The sequence below is a fragment of the Anomaloglossus baeobatrachus genome, chromosome 5 (assembly GCF_048569485.1).
Source record: "Anomaloglossus baeobatrachus isolate aAnoBae1 chromosome 5, aAnoBae1.hap1, whole genome shotgun sequence".
Classification (NCBI taxonomy): Eukaryota; Metazoa; Chordata; class Amphibia; order Anura; family Aromobatidae; genus Anomaloglossus; species Anomaloglossus baeobatrachus.
Window position 1 is genome coordinate 143,989,271 of NC_134357.1, and position 19,325 is coordinate 144,008,595.

The 19,325-nt window shown below is 50.3% G+C and overlaps 1 protein-coding gene across 2 annotated transcripts in view; it reads left to right on the forward strand.

The window, feature by feature from the left end:
* LOC142311000 (WASH complex subunit 2-like) overlaps nucleotides 1-19,325 on the forward strand; it is a 236,907-nt gene that overhangs the window by 126,347 nt on the left and 91,235 nt on the right. For both annotated transcript variants that reach the window (XM_075348954.1, XM_075348955.1), the window contains exons 16-17: nucleotides 18,721-18,810; nucleotides 18,920-19,024. In XM_075348954.1, coding sequence (XP_075205069.1) covers nucleotides 18,721-18,810; nucleotides 18,920-19,024 — 195 coding nt within the window. The remainder of the gene's footprint in view (nucleotides 1-18,720; nucleotides 18,811-18,919; nucleotides 19,025-19,325) is intronic.

The window sequence follows — 19,325 nt, forward strand, 5'->3', positions numbered from 1 at the left end:
CATCAATATATCGCCCCCAGAAAGTGATCTGGGGGCTCCATATTGTCTCCTCCTCACCAAAAACCACAGTATCTTCCCACCAGCCCAGGAACAAGTTTGCGTATGTGGGAGCACAAGGGCTCCCCATCACAGTGCCCCTGAGCTGGTGGAAAAAACGGGAGTTAAATAAAAAGTAGTTTCTGGTGAGTATGAACTCCATAAGTTCTCGAATGAATTCACTGTAGGGACCAAATTGAATCCCTCGTGATGAAAGGAAGTAATTTATGGCTCTAAGGCCACAGGAGTGTGGGGTCCGGCTATACAGTGACTCAACATCGATTGATACTAAGATGGCCTTCGTGTCTACCGTCATTCCTTCTAGCCTATTAAGAACGTCCATCGTGTCCCTTATATGTGAAGGGAGGGCAGTTACGAAAGATCGTAGAATTTGATCAATATACGTACTACTATTTTAACATAAGGCGTCGACCCCTGAGACGATGGGACGTCCTTTCAGGGGATCCAAACCCTTATGAATTTTGGGTACTGTATAGAAGGTGTCTATTCTCGGGTGTTTAGGTAAGAGGAAATCAAATTCTTCCTTTGAGATCAGTTTGTTCTCTCTGGCTTTCATCAGAAGTGATTTTAATTCACCCATGAAAATGTCCGTCGGATCCTGTCTGAGAACCTCATAGGTCTCCCTATCAGATAGGAGAGCCAGGCACATCTGCAAGTAATCATCTCTATTCATAATGACCGTATTCCCGCCCTTATCAGAAGGCTTTATAATGATCTCCTGATTTTTTTTCAAGATCATTCAAAGCCTCCTTCTCTTGTCTAGTCAGATTATCCGGGGCTGGGTTATATTTAGGGTCAATTTTCATGAGGTCCATGATTACTAGTTTGCAAAAAATCTCAATGCTATCCTGTTCACCCTGAGGTGGCATCTTTGTGCTCTTATTCTTTAAATTTGAAAAAGGGCCTTCACCCATATTTCTATTCCCTTCCTTCTCCAAGGATAGTAGATTATCCAAATCACTAACCATATCTGGAGGAATGTCAAGTTGTTGGCACCTTGTCCGGTTGGTAATGGCAAAATGTTTCTTCCACCTCAGTTTTCGTGTAAACAGGTTTAAGTCTTTGACCCACGTAAACGCATCGTATCTTACCGTGGGCACAAAGCCCAGCCCTGCCCTCAGCACTGATAGTTCTATTTCAGTTAACTTATAACTAGAGATGTTAATCACCTGTGTCCTGGCTGTTCTCTCATCTGTAGTCCTATTTACATTTTGTTCACTCCTTGGGGGATTCTTTCCCGCAAGTCGTAGGGTCTCATCTCTCTCTTTTCTAAAAAAGACTGAGTGGCCGGGGTGGGAGGGGCTGTGGAGGCAGAGGCAGATGCACCAAAGCCATCTGCTCCCCCATGATAGCTGTCCTGGTTGTATCTTCCTCCCTCTCCTCTCCCTCTTCCATTGCCTCCTTTCCATCTCCTCCTAGATGGTCCTCTAGGGGTCCACCGGTTCCTGTTATTCCTATTCTCCGAATCTGATGATTCAGCCTCTGTAGATAAGTCACTTGGAGGAACCTTTCAGCTGTTGTCCACAAAGTTGTACGCTTGTCTATCTTTAAAATCCCTGAGATCTCTTGCAAACCTCTTATGTTTTCTGTCTTTTAAACTTAACCTGTAACGCTCTATTGATGTTTTTAAGGCTGCTTCCCTATTGGCGAAGTCAGTCTCTGTTTTCAATTTTAGAGCTGTATCTATAGTTTGCTGTAATTTTTCAGTAGTTTTTTGCAGAGTCTTTTTTTCCTCTTCTAGTAGGATCCCCATAAATCTAACTAATGAGGAGATCGATTCTTCCTCCCATTTTTTTAGGAGTTCCTCTGATCTTGATCTGGGGCTGGGGAGATAGAAATTCTCAATCCCCTGGGAACTATACGATTTTTAATATAGTTCTCCAGGGATTGGACCTCCCACCATGATTTTATGTTCTCTTTATAATCTACTAACAAGTCTGCAAATATGGATCTCAGGGATTGTGTCTGTGTGGGGGCTTCCTCACAGAGCAGCTCTAAAAAGGCTTCTTTGGCATCCTTAAGCCATGTGTTGTCATCAATTGGTCCAGATAAGAAACCAGCAATACCAATAAAACTAACAAAACCTCAAAAAACTGTTTTTTTTTCTTTTTTGATAGGGGTAAATAGACAATTTAAACCACGACAAACAACCCCTTCATTATTTTATATAAAAGTATGAATTTTATTCAGAATAAATCAACAAAGTGAAGGTTAAAAACCAATCTGTTGGTACATAGCTTATGGTCAGAGGAGAGTCCTTGGGCACCTTCCCTATTCTCCCCCTTCCTATTAGTGGGGGTCGGCACCCTAATAAATATCGTTTTGGTGCCCCCACTCCACGTTGACTGATCCTAATTGACCCTTTACTGTTCACTAGGACGTGCTGCTATTCTCAGTGAGGGGCCTCACCATACAGTTATGATGGTATCAATAAAGCCAATATTCTATTATATTCCATCCAGGGTACAGTATTACTCAAATTCTTTAGGGTACAGTCATTTTACTATGTCACAATTTCATCAATGATTCATCAATATGTCAGCATAATAGCTCATCCTTTTCCGCCTTAGGCGGTTCTCTGCCCGACGCGTTTCCCCTCCAGGACTTTCAATCAGATGGAGGTTCCTCAGGGGCTGTCCAAACACTTGGAATCATATATATGGTGGACTGCAACAACAATATGTCCTTGTTAGTATAAAGCCCGATCAGAGTCCACCTATGTTTCAGTGATCCCTATATTCCCAGACCAGTTAGTACTCACATTATATCCAAACAAAACTGGGACTTAAATCCATCCTTCAATGAGGAATCCTCAGTTGCTGAAATATATATTAAAGAGAAAGATGTTCTAAAATATCCCTATAATCTCCAAAGAATATTATTCAATCCCTCATAGTACTCACTTATGTGTTAAGAGGCTTTATGGAAGCTGATAGGCATCTATACGATACAGAAACATTACAGGAGCAGCCTGAGAACCAGAAATGGCGTATCGCTGTGCTCCGGATGAATTAAATGAACAGGTTGGATATGACACGATCTGTCACCCGGAGCATCAACCACCCGATTGGATGAGGGGGAAAATAGGAGACCTGCTTTGGAGGTGGGACCGGAAATGACAGGTAGATGGAGGGATATTTAAACCCCATGAATGACCAGAATCAGTAGGCGTTCATCCTCTGCCACATAGGCAGATGTCCAACTAAACTATACAGTAACATCAACAAGTAAGTACGATACTCTGTGGGGAAATGGATGGTCTTTATGATGTAAAAAGGGATACTAAAGAAACCCATGTGTGTTGTGAATGTTAGTTATGTCTTGGCTGCTGGGAGGCTCCCTCTGGTGGCCAGGAAGGGTTTGGACAGAGACCAGGGGGGTTGTGCAGTGGGTGTTTCCTTTCCTAACTCTCTGCTTATTTAAGTCCTGGTCTGATTGCAGGCTGTTGCCGGATGTCAGTTGTTCTTTGTATCTCTAGCCTGCTTAATCCTGCTCTACACCACATTCTCTCCAGATAAGTTCTTGCTCTTTATTTATTGTCTGGTTCTTTGCTTATCTGGGTTTGTCATTTGTTGTGGTTGGTTTCAGTTTATTTCCTTCCAGGGATTTTTCCCCTCAGTGGATTGTTGAGGAACTCCCTGCAGTTCTGTGTGGAGTATAGCTCCTTTGGGTCCATGTGTTTGTGGCTTGTTGAATTTGTTATAATTCTTGTTTTCTGTTCATTGGTATGACAAGGGCACCTGGTATAGGACGGAGTTCAGATCCACCGATCTGAGGGCCTTTTTGTACTATCAGGAAGTTGGTATTTTCCAGGGTTTTTCTCTGGCTACCATCAGTCCCTTTCCTGTCCTTTCCTATTTTAGTCAGCGGGGGCCTCATCTTATGCTAATCCTGTCATCTACCTGTGTATTGTGTTTTTCCTATATCACCGCAGTCTTTGAGTGTGGGGGGCTTGCTATTCTTGTCTATTTTCTGAGGCAGAGAGTTATTCATCTTTCCTACCTTTTAGGATAGTTAGTTCTCCGGCTGGGTTCGCGGTGCACAGGATGTTAGTTCACCCCTCGGCTACTTCTAGTTGTGTTGGTTAGTAAGGGGATGGCGGCCAGATTAGTTGCCAAGGCTCTTGTCACCTTTTTGCCAATGATTTGTGGTGATCTTCCATGGTTCCGGATCATAACAGTACATCCGGCCAAACAAATTTAAAGGGTACTCTTAAGAAGGGGGAAAAAAAAAAAGCTGCTGTGAAAATTTTTTTTTTTTGGTGTTTTTCCTCTTTTTTTTTGGGTTCTGTGGAAGATTTCTTTTGTCTAGCATGGATGAATTGGGTGAGCGTGTTGCTCATCTTGATGCTAAGGTTCGTCATATAGAGTCTTATCTTGCACAGACTCCCCTTGCAGAGCCTAAAATTCCCGTTTCTGAATTTTTTTCGGGAGATAGGTCGAGATTTTTGAGCTTCAAAAATAATTGTAAATTATTTTTTGACCTGTGCCCTAAGTCCTCAGGGAATCCCGTACAGCAGGTTAAGATTGTCATCTCCTTGCTGCGTGGTGACCCTCAGGACTGGGTCTTCTCTTTAGCGTCTGATGATCCGATTCTCAATGATGTGGACTCCTTTTTTCAGGCCTTGGGATTATTATATGACGAACCCAATATTGTGGACCAAGCAGAAAAGGTCTTGTTGTCCTTAACTCAGGGTTTGGATTCTGCAGAAACATTTTGTCAGAAATTTCGTAAGTGGGCGGTCCTTACCAAATGGAATGATGATGCACTTGCGGCTCTTTTTCGCAAGGGTATTGCGGATGCTGTGAAGGATGTAATGGTAGGATTTCCCGTCCCTTCTGGTCTTGATGCCTCTATGACCTTGGCCATTCTGATTGATAGGCATTTACGTGAGCGCAGGAAGATACCTGCTGGTTTTGTGCCTGTGGAACAGCCTTTGGAGCCTATGGAGTGTGATAGGGTCCTTTCTAATGCTAGTCGGCAGGGGTTCAGACGGAAGAATAGACTGTGCTTCTATTGTGGAGTCGCTTCTCATAACATCTCTGTCTGCCCTAAACGTGAAAGGAGATTGGCTACTTCTGTTACTGTGGGTTCTTTGCAACCAAAGTTTCTTTTGTCTGTCACATTGATTTGCTCATTGTCTTCCTTTTCTGCATTTGTCTTTGTGGACTCAGGGGCAGCGCTCAATTTGATGGATTTTGGGTTTGCTAGGGATTGTGGTTTTCCCATGGCTCCTTTGCAAACTCCTATTCCTTTAAGGGGCATTGATGCTACCCCTTTGGCAGAACATAAACTCCAATTTTGCACCCAGGTGCCTATGAGAGTTGCACCAGCGCATCAGGAAACGTGTACATTTTTAGTATTGCATAATCTACAGGATACCTTGGTACTGGGATTTCCGTGGTTGCAGACCCATAATCCGGTTCTTGACTGGAGATCCTTGTCGGTAGTTAGTTGGGGTTGTCAAGGTTTGCATCAGGAACTTTCCGTGTCGTCCACGTCTGCTCAGGCAGTTGATGTTCCGGCTTTCTTGTCTGATTTCCGTGATGTATTTAATGACCAGGAATCTGATTCTCTGCCCCCACACCGGGACTGTGACTGTGCCATTGAGTTAGTGCCCGGTTGTAAATTTCCCAAGGGGCGGATTTTCAACTTGTCTGTGCCCGAACATGATGCCATGCGGTCATACATCAGAGAATCATTGGAGAAGGGGCACATTCGGCCCTCATCTTCTCCTTTGGGTGCTGGCTTCTTCTTTGTTGCTAAGAAAGATGGTTCGTTGAGGCCTTGTATTGATTACCGTCTTCTTAATAAAATTACAGTCAAATATCAGTACCCTTTGCCTCTGATGTCTAATCTGTTTTCTAGAGTGCAGAGTGCCAAATGGTTTACGAAACTGGATCTCAAGGGTGCGTATAATCTCATCCGTATTAAGGAGGGTGATGAATGTAAGGCGGCCTTTAATACTCCTGAGGGGCATTTTGAGTACCTAGTGATGCCTTTTGGGCTCCCTAATGCACCCTCCGTCTTCCAGGCCTTCATGAATGATATTTTTCGGGACCTTATTGGTAAATTTTTGATTGTGTATTTGGATGACATCTTGATTTTTTTCTGATGATTGGGACTCTCATGTGGGGCAAGTACGGGAGGTTTTTCAGACACTTAAGGATAATGCACTGTACGTTAAGGGGTCAAAGTGCCTCTTTGGGGTGCAAAGGATTTCCTTTTTGGGCTTCATCCGGTCTCCCTCCGCTATTGAAATGGACCCGGTTAAGGTTCAGGCTATTTACGACTGGGTGCAACCGACTTCTCTAAAATCCCTGCAGCGGTTTTTGGGGTTTGCTAATTTTTACCGTAAATTTATAGCCAATTTTTCTGCCATTGTCAAACCTCTGACAGATTTGACAAAGAAGGGAGCTGATGCTGAGCATTGGACCCCTGAGGCTATTGTGGCCTTCCAGGAGCTTAAAAGGCGATTCACTTCTGCCCCAGTTCTGCAGCAACCTGATGTGTCTCGCCCATTTCAAGTTGAGATCGATGCCTCAGAGATCGGAGCAGGTGCTGTTCTGTCTCAACGAGACGCTACTTCGGGTAAACTTAGGCCCTGTGCCTTTTTCTCTCGGAAGTTTGCTCCTTCTGAACGGAATTATGATGTGGGGAACCGGGAATTATTGGCTATGAAGTGGGCATTTGAAGAGTGGAGGCATTGGTTGGAGGGGGCTAGGCATCAAGTTGTGGTGCTTACGGACCACAAGAATCTCATCTATCTGGAATCGGGCAAGAGGTTGAATCCTCGGCAGGCCAGGTGGGCTTTATTTTTTACCCGGTTTAATTTTGTGGTCTCTTTTTTGCCGGGCACCAAGAATGTTAAGGCCGATGCCGTTTCCAGGAGTTTCTGCGCTGACGCTTTGGAGGTTGTTGAACCGTCTACTATCCTGAATGATGGTGTAGTTTTCTCGGCTATTTCGCCTGATCTGCGGTTGGCACTGGCGGAATTTCAGGGGGATAAACCTGAGAGATGTCCTACAGGGAAACTGTTTGTCCCAGACCAATGGAGAGACCGAGTTGTCTCTGAGGTTCATTGCTCTGTTTTGGCGGGTCATCCTGGCATTTTTGGTACTCGGGATCTTGTGAGACGCTCTTTTTGGTGGCCTTCCCTGTCCCGAGATGTCCGTCGTTTTGTGCAGTCGTGTGGAGTTTGTTCTAGGTCCAAGCCCTGTTGTTCACGTTCTAGTGGGCTATTATTGCCTTTGCCTGTACCTAAGAAACCTTGGACGCACATCTCTATGGATTTTATTTCAGAGCTTCCCGTCTCTCAGAAAATGACTGTGATTTGGGTGATCTGTGACAGATTCTCCAAGATGGTCCACTTGGTTCCCCTATCTAAGTTGCCGTCTTCATCAGAGTTGGTGCCTTTGTTTTTGCAACATGTTGTCCGTTTGCATGGTATTCCCGAAAACATTGTTTCTGACAGAGGGGTGCAGTTTGTATCCAGGTTTTGGAGGATTTTTTGCTCCAAATTGGGTGTTCAGCTGTCTTTCTTCTCGGCGTTTCATCCTCAGACCAACGGTCAGACTGAAAGGGCTAACCAGACCCTGGAGACCTATTTACGGTGTTTTGTTTCTGCGGATCAGGATGACTGGGTTTCGTTTTTGCCTTTGGCTGAATTTGCCCTTAACAATAGAGCTAGCTCTACCACGTTGGTGTCCCCCTTTTTCTGCAATTTTGGGTATCACCCTAGGTTCCTCTCAGGGCAGCTTGAGGCGTCTGACTGTCCGGGGGTGGATTCAGTGGTCGACAGAATGCAGCAGATTTGGGGGCAGGTAGTGGATAAATTGTTTCAGTCCCAAGAAACTGCCCAAAAGTTTGCCAACAGGCGTCGGACTGTTGGTCCCCGGTTTAAAGTAGGGGACATGGTGTGGTTGTCCTCTAAAAATATTCCTATGAGAGTTCCGTCTCCTAAATTTAAGCCCAGATTTATTGGACCTTATAAGATTTCGGAGATTATTAATCCTGTATCTTTCCGTTTGACTCTGCCTGCGTCATTTAAGATTCACAATCTCTTCCATAAGTCCTTGTTGAAGAAACATGTGGAGCCGGCAGTTCCTGCAGCAGCGCCTCCTGACCCTGTTTTGGTACAAGGGGATCTGGAGTATGAGGTTGAAAAAATTCTGGATTCCCGTCGCAGTAGGCGTCAGCTTCAGTACCTTGTGAAATGGAAGGGTTATGGGCAGGAGGATAACTCTTGGGTTGTGGCTTCTGACATTCATGCGGACAGGTTGGTTCGCGCCTTCCATCATGCTCATCCTGAGCGACCCGGTGGCGTGGGTGAGGGTTCGGTGACCCCTCCTCAAGGGGAGGGTACTGTTGTGAATGTTAGTTATGTCTTGGCTGCTGGGAGGCTCCCTCTGGTGGCCAGGAAAGGTTTGGACAGAGACCAGGGGGGTTGTGCAGTGGGTGTTTCTTTTCCTAACTCTCTGCTTATTTAAGTCCTGGTCTGATTGCAGGCTGTTGTCGGATGTCAGTTGTTCTTTGTATCTCTAGCCTGCCTAATCCTGCTCTACACCACATTCTCTCCAGATAAGTTCTTGCTCTTTATTTATTGTCTGGTTCTTTGCTTATCTGGGTTTGTCATTTGTTGTGGTTGGTTTCAGTTTATTTCCTTCCAGGGATTTTTCCCCTCAGTGGATTGTTGAGGAACTCCCTGCAGTTCTGTGTGGAGTATAGCTCCTTTGGGTCCATGTGTTTGTGGCTTGTTGAATTTGTTATAATTCTTGTTTTCTGTTCATTGGTATGACAAGGGCACCTGGTATAGGACGGAGTTCAGATCCAGCGATCTGAGGGCCTTTTTGTACTATCAGGAAGTTGGTATTTTGCAGGGTTTTTCTCTGGCTACCATCAGTCCCTTTCCTGTCCTTTCCTATTTTAGTCAGCGGGGGCCTCATCTTTTGCTAATCCTGGCATCTACCTGTGTATTGTGTTTTTCCTATATCACCGCAGTCTTTGAGTGTGGGGGGCTTGCTATTCTTATCTATTTTCTGAGGCAGAGAGTTATTCATCTTTCCTACCTTTAGGATAGTTAGTTCTCCGGCTGGGTTCGCGGTGCACAGGATGTTAGTTCACCCCTCTGCTACTTCTAGTTGTGTTGGTTAGTAAGGGGATGGTGGCCAGATTAGTTGCCAAGGCTCTTGTCACCTTTTTGCCAATGATTTGTGGTGATCTTCCATGGTTCCGGATCATAACACATGTGGTTGTATGTATTCTAGTGACCAGGAACTCCACATTGGAGGAGCAATTATACTTAGAATAGTGCCTGCTTATTAAATCCAACTACTATCTTGGCCTCACAGGCAGATGCCTACCAGCTTCCATAAAGCCTCTTACACATAAGTGAGTACTATGAGGGATTGAATAATATTCCTTGGAGATTATAGGGATATTTTAGAACATCTTTCTCTTTAATATATATTTCAGCAACTGAGGATTCCTCATTGAAGGATGGATTTAAGTTCCAGTTTTGTTTGGATATAATGTGAGTACAAACTGGTCTGGGAATATAGGGATCACTGAAAAATAGGTGGACTCTGATCGGGCTTTATACTAACAAGGACATATTGTTGTTGCAGTCCTCCATATATATGATTCCAAGTGTTTGGACAGCCCCTGAGGAACCTCCATCTGATTGAAAGTCCTGGAGGGAAAACGCGTCGGGCAGAGAACCGCCTAAGGCGGCAAAGGATGAGCTATTATGCTGACATATTGATGAATCATTGATGAAATTGTGACATAGTAAAATGACTGTATCCTAAAGAATTTGAGTAATACTGTACCCTGGATGGAATATAATAGAATTTCTTTATCGTTCCTTATGGGAGACCCAGACCATGGGGTGTATAGCTTCTGCCTCCGGAGGACACACAAAGTACTACACTAAAAGTGTAGCTCCTCCCTCCGAGCATATACACCCCCTGGATGACAAATCTAGCCAGTTCAATGCTTTGTGTTCAGGAGGTCACACACACTCATGCATTCTCACTGATTTTTGATTTTTCTTTGAAGAAAAGCGGGTCCAATCTGGACTCCCGCCATGTCCCTTCTCACCCCACTGTGTCGGCGGTGTTGTTAAGGTTGACTTTACAAGGCTGGAGCCTTCACATGCCGCGCTCCTTCACCATCCCCTGAGGTTCTGGCTTGAAGTGGGAGCCATCACGGTTCTCACTGCTTTGCAGGAGACCGGTCTCCATCCGCAGCCCTTTCAGTATCCTGCCGGAAGGAGCGCTCACCCCTCAGGGACCTGGCCCTGCGTCTCATAAAGCTAAGTATTGAGACGTTATTGAGAGGTCCTTTGTACATTTATTGTGGGGAGAGTGTGTTATTTCACTTTGCTGTGATTTCCGGCCGGTTCTCTGGTTTTTTCCTGAGAACCACGCCGAGGGTGCCTGCTCGTCGGCCGCATGGGAAAATCTAGGCCCCGGCTTCGGATGCGGCCTAGTTTCGTTTTCACTGCCCCTGCATGTCAGTCATGCAGGGGAACAGTGCGGCGCCGCCCACTGGCCGGTCAGCTCAGGGGAGGACACTCCTCTCTGAGGAGATGTTTCCCTCCCCTGTATTTCCCCTTGGCCCTCCGGTTCCCGCTCTTGGAATAAACCGCGCCCCCCCTCCTCACTCCGGCGCCATTTTATCAGCGTTTACACACTGATCGGCGCTGGCTGCTGCAGCTGCTGCATCTGTCTGGGGGTCCAAGCTGTGGAATCCGGAGGGCACACAAAGAGCGGTCTGGTAAGCCACAACCTCTGGTTGTGGACTTTCTTGTACACTCTCTGGGGGTCATTCTGAAGGAGTGTGTTCTTTACTGCAGAACCTCCACCTCAGCAGCATGTCTCTCACTAGGAGCAAGGCTGCAAGGCTGTACTCTATATGCACTGCATGTCAGCTCATTCTGCCTGAACTGAGCACATATCCACATTGTGATGCCTGCTCTAACATGGTGGTGCCTCAGCCTGGAGTCTCCCCAGGGGTCCCTTCGGCTGCTCCAGCCCCGGTGGCTGAACCCCCGGCTTGGGTAGCATCGTTTTCTAAATCTATCTCTCAGTCCTTTGCCGACTCCATGGGACAGCTGTCCCGGACTCTGCTGAGCATGCATCAGCCCCCCTCTCAGGGCGCCTCTGCTGCTCCGACTCGCTCTGCAGACCTCACAGAGGATTTTTTATCTGTTCCCGGACCCCGTCCTCCTAAACAGAGACGCAGGGACTCTTCTCCTTCCTCGTCCCACGGCTCTGATTCACGAGCTGAATTGCAGGGCGAGGAGGATACCTTTTCTGTGGGCTCGGACGCTACCTCTATGTACCCCATTGATCTATCTGAAGATGATGCGGATGTTAGTGACTTGATTGCGTCCATTAATTCCGTACTGGACCTCAATCCACCAGTGTCAGAGGAACAAGCCTCTCTGGTAGAAAAACACCAGTTTACCTCACCTAAGAGAGCAAGGAGTATGTTTTTTAACCACTCCAGTTTTCAGACCACTGTGACCAAGCCCAGGGCCTGTCCTGACAAACGCTTCCCAAAGCGTAGTTCTGATGACCGTTTTCCCTTTCCACCAGAGGTGGTCAAGGAGTGGTCTCATTCACCAAAGGTAGATCCTCCGGTGTCTAGAACCTCAGCCCGGACAGTTGTATCTGTGGCCGATGGCACCTCACTTAGGGATCCCACTGACCGCCAGGTTGACCTTCTGGCCAAATCTGTATATGAGGCGGCAGGAGCCTCGTTCTCCCCGTCTTTTGCAACAGTGTGGGCTCTTAAGGCAGTCTCTGCTTCTCTTGCGGAGATACATTCCCTCGCCAGGGACTCTATGCCCGAAATGGTTGCCTTAACTTCCCAGGCTTCGGCTTTTTCATCCTATGCCATGTCTGCCATTCTGGAGGCTTCTCACCGCACGGCGGTGGCTTCCGCTAATTCCATCGCAATCCGCAGGATCTTGTGGCTTCGAGAGTGGAAAGCAGACGTTTCTTCCAAGAAGTACCTTGCTGGACTCCCCTTTGCTGGGTCCCGGCTGTTCGGTGAACAACTGGATGAAATTATTAAGGAAGCTACTGGCAGGAAGAGTACTTCCTTGCCACAAACTAAAACCAGGAAACCTGTCCAGGGCAGAAACCAGTCGAGGTTTCGTTCCTTTCGTTCCTCTAACTGGTCATCCTCTAAGCCAGGGGTGGGGAACCTTTTTTCTGTCGGGGGCCATTTGGAAATTTCTACCAACCTTCGGGGGCCGCACAAAATTATCAATGTTTAAATGACCCTGCTATATTGGGTGAAGCAATTAATTAACTGGGGGCATGGGGCTGGGGGCACAGACACCACACACGGGGCTGGGGGCACAGACACCACACGCGGGGCTGGGGGCACAGACACCACACGCGGGGCTGGGGGCACAGACACCACACGCGGGGCTGGGGGCACAGACACCACACGCGGGGCTGGGGGCACAGACACCACACGCGGGGCTGGGGGCACAGACACCACACGCGGGGCTGGGGGCACAGACACCACACGCGGGGCTGGGGGCACAGACACCACACGCGGGGCTGGGGGCACAGACACCACACGCGGGGCTGGGGGCACAGACACCACACGCGGGGCTGGGGGCACAGACACCACACGCGGGGCTGGGGGCACAGACACCACACGCGGGGCTGGGGGCACAGACACCACACGCGGGGCTGGGGGCACAGACACCACACGCGGGGCTGGGGGCACAGACACCACACGCGGGGCTGGGGGCACAGACACCACACGCGGGGCTGGGGGCACAGACACCACACGCGGGGCTGGGGGCACAGACACCACACGCGGGGCTGGGGGCACAGACACCACACGCGGGGCTGGGGGCACAGACACCACACGCGGGGCTGGGGGCACAGACACCACACGCGGGGCTGGGGGCACAGACACCACACGCGGGGCTGGGGGCACAGACACCACACGCGGGGCTGGGGGCACAGACACCACACGCGGGGCTGGGGGCACAGACACCACACGCGGGGCTGGGGGCACAGACACCACACGCGGGGCTGGGGGCACAGACACCACACGCGGGGCTGGGGGCACAGACACCACACGCGGGGCTGGGGGCACAGACACCACACGCGGGGCTGGGGGCACAGACACCACACGCGGGGCTGGGGGCACAGACACCACACGCGGGGCTGGGGGCACAGACACCACACGCGGGGCTGGGGGCACAGACACCACACGCGGGGCTGGGGGCACAGACACCACACGCGGGGCTGGGGGCACAGACACCACACGCGGGGCTGGGGGCACAGACACCACACGCGGGGCTGGGGGCACAGACACCACACGCGGGGCTGGGGGCACAGACACCACACGCGGGGCTGGGGGCACAGACACCACACGCGGGGCTGGGGGCACAGACACCACACGCGGGGCTGGGGGCACAGACACCACACGCGGGGCTGGGGGCACAGACACCACACGCGGGGCTGGGGGCACAGACACCACACGCGGGGCTGGGGGCACAGACACCACACGCGGGGCTGGGGGCACAGACACCACACGCGGGGCTGGGGGCACAGACACCACACGCGGGGCTGGGGGCACAGACACCACACGCGGGGCTGGGGGCACAGACACCACGGGGGGGGGCTGCACAGACATCACGGGGGGGCTGCACACAGGACTGGGGGGGTGCACACAGGACTGGGGGGGGTGCACACAGGACTGGGGGGGTGCACACAGGACTAGGGGAGGGGTGCACACAGGACTGGGGGAGGGGTGCACACAGGACTGGGGGAGGGGTGCACACAGGACTGGGGGAGGGGTGCACACAGGACTGGGGGAGGGGTGCACACAGGACTGGGGGAGGGGTGCACACAGGACTGGGGGAGGGGTGCACACAGGACTGGGGGAGGGGTGCACACAGGACTGGGGGAGGGGTGCACACAGGACTGGGGGAGGGGTGCACACAGGACTGGGGGAGGGGTGCACACAGGACAGGGTGATGGGCTGCACACAGGACAGGGTGATGGGCTGCACACAGGACTGGGGGAGGGGTGCACACAGGACTGGGGGAGGGGTGCACACAGGACTGGGGGAGGGGTGCACACAGGACTGGGGGAGGGGTGCACACAGGACTGGGTGATGGGCTGCACACAGGACATTGGGGGGCTGCACACAGGACATTGGGGGGCGGTGCACACAGGACTGGGGGAGGGGTGCACACAGGACATTGGGGGCCACACTGCGCTGAGAGTTTCATGCAACTCTGGGGGAGAAGGTTTACAGAACTGGTGTGGGGAGGCACAAAGCATTGGGCAGGGCACATAGCAGCAGAGGGTCGGCGCTGGACTCACAGCAGCATTGCACTCACATCACCGGAGTGCAGGAGCCGGACACACTGCATCAGAACTTGAAGGAGAAGGCGGGCACTGATCTCCGGAGGGCAGGGGGCGGACACACAAGGCTAGAAACTGTGAGGCTGCTGTGGACCCGCCCACAATTTGCACTGGCCGACGGGAGAACACATTGCAGCACAAACAGCAATGTGTGGATTTAAAGGGCCGGCAGCAGCAAACCGCGGTGACAGCACCAGCACTGCCTCCCCCGGGAATCTGCCCGGGGGCCACATAAAAGGTCATGGCGGGCCGCATGCGGCCCGCGGGCCGGAGGTTCCCCACCCCTGCTCTAAGCCCTCAGCCTCGTCCACTAACTCAGCCAAGGATCGAAAACCCAGCTGGCGCACGAAGCCGCGTCCTCAGAAAAACGGAGGAGCCGCTGCCACTAAGGCAGCCTCCTCTTGACTATCTGGCTGCGCCAGCAACGTCCTTGGTCGGTGGCAGGCTCTCCCACTTTGGCGACGTGTGGTTTCAACACGTCTCCGATCAGTGGGTGCGGGATATCATCTCCCACGGCTACAGGATAGAATTTTCTTCCAGCCCGCCAAACAGATTTTTTTCTGTCAACTCCCCCCTGCTCCAAAGCCGCCGCCTTCTCTCAGGCCGTGGCATCCTTGCAGGCCAACGGAGTAATTGTACCGGTTCCCGCCCGGGAACGGTTCAGAGGTTTTTATTCAAACCTCTTCCTAGTCCCCAAGAAGGACGGTTCCTTCCGGCCCATCCTGGACCTCAAGCTTCTCAACAAGCATGTTCAGGTGCGGCACTTTCGCATGGAATCTCTGCGATCGGTCATTGCCTCAATGACCCAAGGAGATTTTCTAGCATCCATCGACATCAGAGATGCCTATCTGCATGTACCAATTGCGGTTTCACACCAGCGTTGGCTACGTTTTGCAATCGGAGAGGAACATTTCCAATTCGTGGCTCTCCCCTTCGGGTTAGCCACGGCCCCTCGTGTATTCACCAAGGTCATGGCAGCAGTGGTTGCGGTTCTGCACCTCCAGGGGTTGGCAGTGATTCCTTACCTGGATGACCTTCTAGTCAAGGCTTCATCCAGTGCAGACTGTCAGCGGAGTGTCTCGCTCACTCTCGCCGCGCTTATTCAATTCGGGTGGCTTGTCAATCTGCCCAAGTCCACTCTGACCCCGACCCAGAGACTTATGTACCTAGGGATGCAATTCGAGACTCTGCCGGCACTTGTGAAGCTGCCCTTAGTCAAACAGCAGTCTCTCCATCTGGCGGTGCGCTCTCTGTTGAGGCCCCGCCGTCATTCCATCAGGCACCTCATGCAGGTGCTGGGTCAGATGGTGGCGTCAATGGAAGCGGTTCCCTTTGCCCAGTTCCATCTGCGTCCTCTGCAGTTGGACATTCTCCGCTTTTGGGACAAGCGGACCTCTTCCTTGCACAGGCTAGTGGCTCTGTCGCCACAGACCAGGAGCTCTCTTCAGTGGTGGCTTCGGCCCCTCTCTCTGTCTCAGGGACGCTCCTTCCTGACCCCGTCCTGGGTGATCCTCACCACGGATGCCAGTCTCTCCGGCTGGGGAGCAGTATTTCTCCATCAGCCCTCTCGATCAATGTGCTGGAAATCAGAGCTGTGCTCCTAGCTCTCGTAGCCTTTCACCACCTGTTGGCGGGCAAGCACATTCGAGTCCAGTCGGACAACGCGACAGCAGTTGCCTACATCAATCACCAGGGCGGGACTCGCAGCCGCCTAGCAATGTTGGAAGTTCAACGTATCCTTCAGTGGACGGAGGACTCCAAGTCCACCATATCCGCAGTCCACATCCCAGGCGTAGAAAACTGTGAGGCAGATTATCTCAGCCGTCAAACTGTGGACAGCGGCGAGTGGGCCCTGCATCCGGCAGTGTTCAGGTCAATCTGCCGCAAGTGGGGCACTCTGGAAGTGGACCTAATGGCCTCCCGGCACAAATACAAGGTCCCGGTTTACGTGGCTCGCTCCCACGATCCTCAGGCCTTGGCAGCGGACGCGCTGGTTCAGGATTGGTCCCAGTTCCGTCTGGCCTACGTGTGTCCCCCTCTAGCTCTCTTGCCCAGAGTCCTGCGCAAGATCAGAATGGAGGGCCGTCGGGTCGTAATTATTGCTCCAGACTGGCCCAGGCGAGCTTGGTACCCAGACCTGCTCCGTCTGTCCGTAGAGGTGCCGTGGCATCTCCCGGACCGCCCAGACCTTCTCTCTCAAGGTCCGTTTTTCCGCCAGAATTCAGCGGCTCTCAGGTTGACGGCGTGGCTCTTGAGTCCTGGATCTTGACGACTTCAGGCATTCCTTCCGAGGTCATCTCCACTATGACTCAGGCTCGGAAGTCTTCCTCGGCCAGGATTTACCACAGGACTTGGAGAATTTTCCTGTCCTGGTGTCGCTCTTCCGGCCATGCTCCTTGGCCGTTTTCTTTGCCGACCATCCTGTCCTTTCTACAGTCCGGTCTACAGCTAGGACTATCCCTCAATTCCCTCAAGGGACAGGTCTCGGCTCTGTCAGTGTTGTTCCAGCGGCGTATCGCCCGACTGGCCCAGGTGCGCACCTTCATGCAGGGCGCATCTCACATCATTCCTCCTTACTGGCGGCCTTTGGATCTCTGGGACCTTAATCTGGTCCTCACGGCCTTACAGAAACCCCCCTTTGAGCCGCTTAGGGAGGTTTCTTTGTTTCGACTTTCACAGAAAGTGGTTTTTCTGGTGGCCATAACTTCTCTCAGGAGAGTCTCTGATTTGGCTGCGCTCTCTTCGGAGTCACTTTTTTTGGTTTTTCACCAGGACAAGGTGGTTCTCCGTCCGACTCCGGACTTTCTCCCTAAGGTGGTTTCCCCTTTCCACCTTAACCAGGACATTTCATTGCCTTCCCTTTGTCCGGCCCCTGTGCATCGCTTTGAGAAAGCGTTGCATACTTTAGATCTGGTGCGGGCGCTCCGGATCTATGTGTCACGCACCGCCGCTCTCAGGCGGTGCACCTCTCTTTTTGTGCTAACCACATGTCAGCGCAAGGGTCTCTCGGCTTCTAAACCGACTTTGGCTCGTTGGATTAGGTCGGCCATATCCGATGCCTACCAATGTTCTCAGGTGCCTCCCCCGCCGGGGATTAAGGCGCACTCGACCAGAGCTGTCGGTGCCTCTTGGGCTTTCAGGCACCAGGCTACGGCTCAGCAGGTCTGTCAGACTGCCACTTGGTCTAGTCTGCACACCTTTTCAAAGCACTACCAAGTGCATGCTCATGCTTCGGCAGATGCGAACTTGGGCAGACGCATCCTTCAGGCGGCTGTCGCCCATTTGTGAAGTTAGGTTTTGCCTACTTCTCAGTTTCTGTTTATTTCCCACCCATGGACTGCTTTGGAACGTCCCATGGTCTGGGTCTCCCATAAGGAACGATAAAGAAAAAGAGAATTTTGTTTACTTACCGTAAATTCTTTTTCTTCTAGTTCCGACATGGGAGACCCAGCACCCTCCCTGTTGCCTGTTGGCAGTTCTTGTTCCGTGTGTTTTCACCGGCTGTTGTTGTAGACAGAGGTACCGGTTATTCCGGTTTTTACCCTATCTCTACTTGTGGGTGGATGTCCTCCTTCAGCTTTTGCACTAAACTGGCTAGATTTGTCATCCAGGGGGTGTATATGCTCGGAGGGAGGAGCTACACTTTTAGTGTAGTACTTTGTGTGTCCTCCGGAGGCAGAAGCTATACACCCCATGGTCTGGGTCTCCCATGTCGGAACTATAAGAAAAAGAATTTAAGGTAAGTAAACAAAATTCTCTTTATTGGCTTTATTGATACCATCATAACTGTATGGTGAGAGGCATGAATGAGAACCACTGTAATTTTGGTAAGGCCCCTCACTGAGAATAGCAGCACGTACTAGTGAACAGTAAAGGGTCAATTAGGATCAGTCAACGTGGAGTGGGGGCACCAAAACGATATTTATTAGGGTGCCGACCCCCACTAATAGGAAGGGGGAGAATAGGGAAGGTGCCCAAGGACTCTCCTCTGACCATAAGCTATGTACCAACAGATTGGTTTTTAACCTTCACATTGTTGATTTATTCTGAATAAAATTTATACTTTTATATAAAATAATGAAGGGGTTGTTTGTCGTGGTTTAAATTGTCTATTTACCCCTATCAAAAAAGAAAAAAACACTTTTTTGAGGTTTTTAGTTTTTTTTATTTCAAAACCTAAATTAGAATTTTTTTTTATTTTTTTTTATTTATTGCGGTTTTGTTTTAATTAACTGACTTCACTTCTTTCAAGAACATGAAGCTCCCGACAGAAAAAGCTCCATCTGAACCAGCAATCAAAAAGCAAACCAAGGGGCTGTTCTCTGATGAGGAGGATTCTGAGGTTTGTAATTAATTATATTACTCCCAAAGAAAAGTTTACATTTTTATATGTTGTTATCCTATTATTAGAAAGTGTTCACATTTCTATATTTTGGTGCTTTTTTTAATAGTCGGATTTATTTTCACCAAGTCAAGCTGCCAGCAAGCCCAAACTAGCGAGTGTACCGGCAGCCAAGACTAGTGCATCCTTATCCCTCTTTGATGATGAAGATGATGTAAGTTACTTTTTATTTAATAAAACATCTGCCAATTTGTCACTCTATTAAAGGGGTTTTCTACTACTCCGACCCCTTCACCACCCCTATGTTCCCCCCACCCCAACAAATTAACACCTATACTCACCTCCAGTGCTGTCAGCACTGCCTCCCTGGGATAACAATCACACGGGCCTTGTGGCCAGTCAGTGCTGGCTTCGCTTTCTGCCCCTTCGGATGGATCAAGGGTAGATGCTAGAGTGTACGGACTGCTGACAGGTATGACGTAACTTGTCATGTGATGGGGCGTGTTCAAAATGCA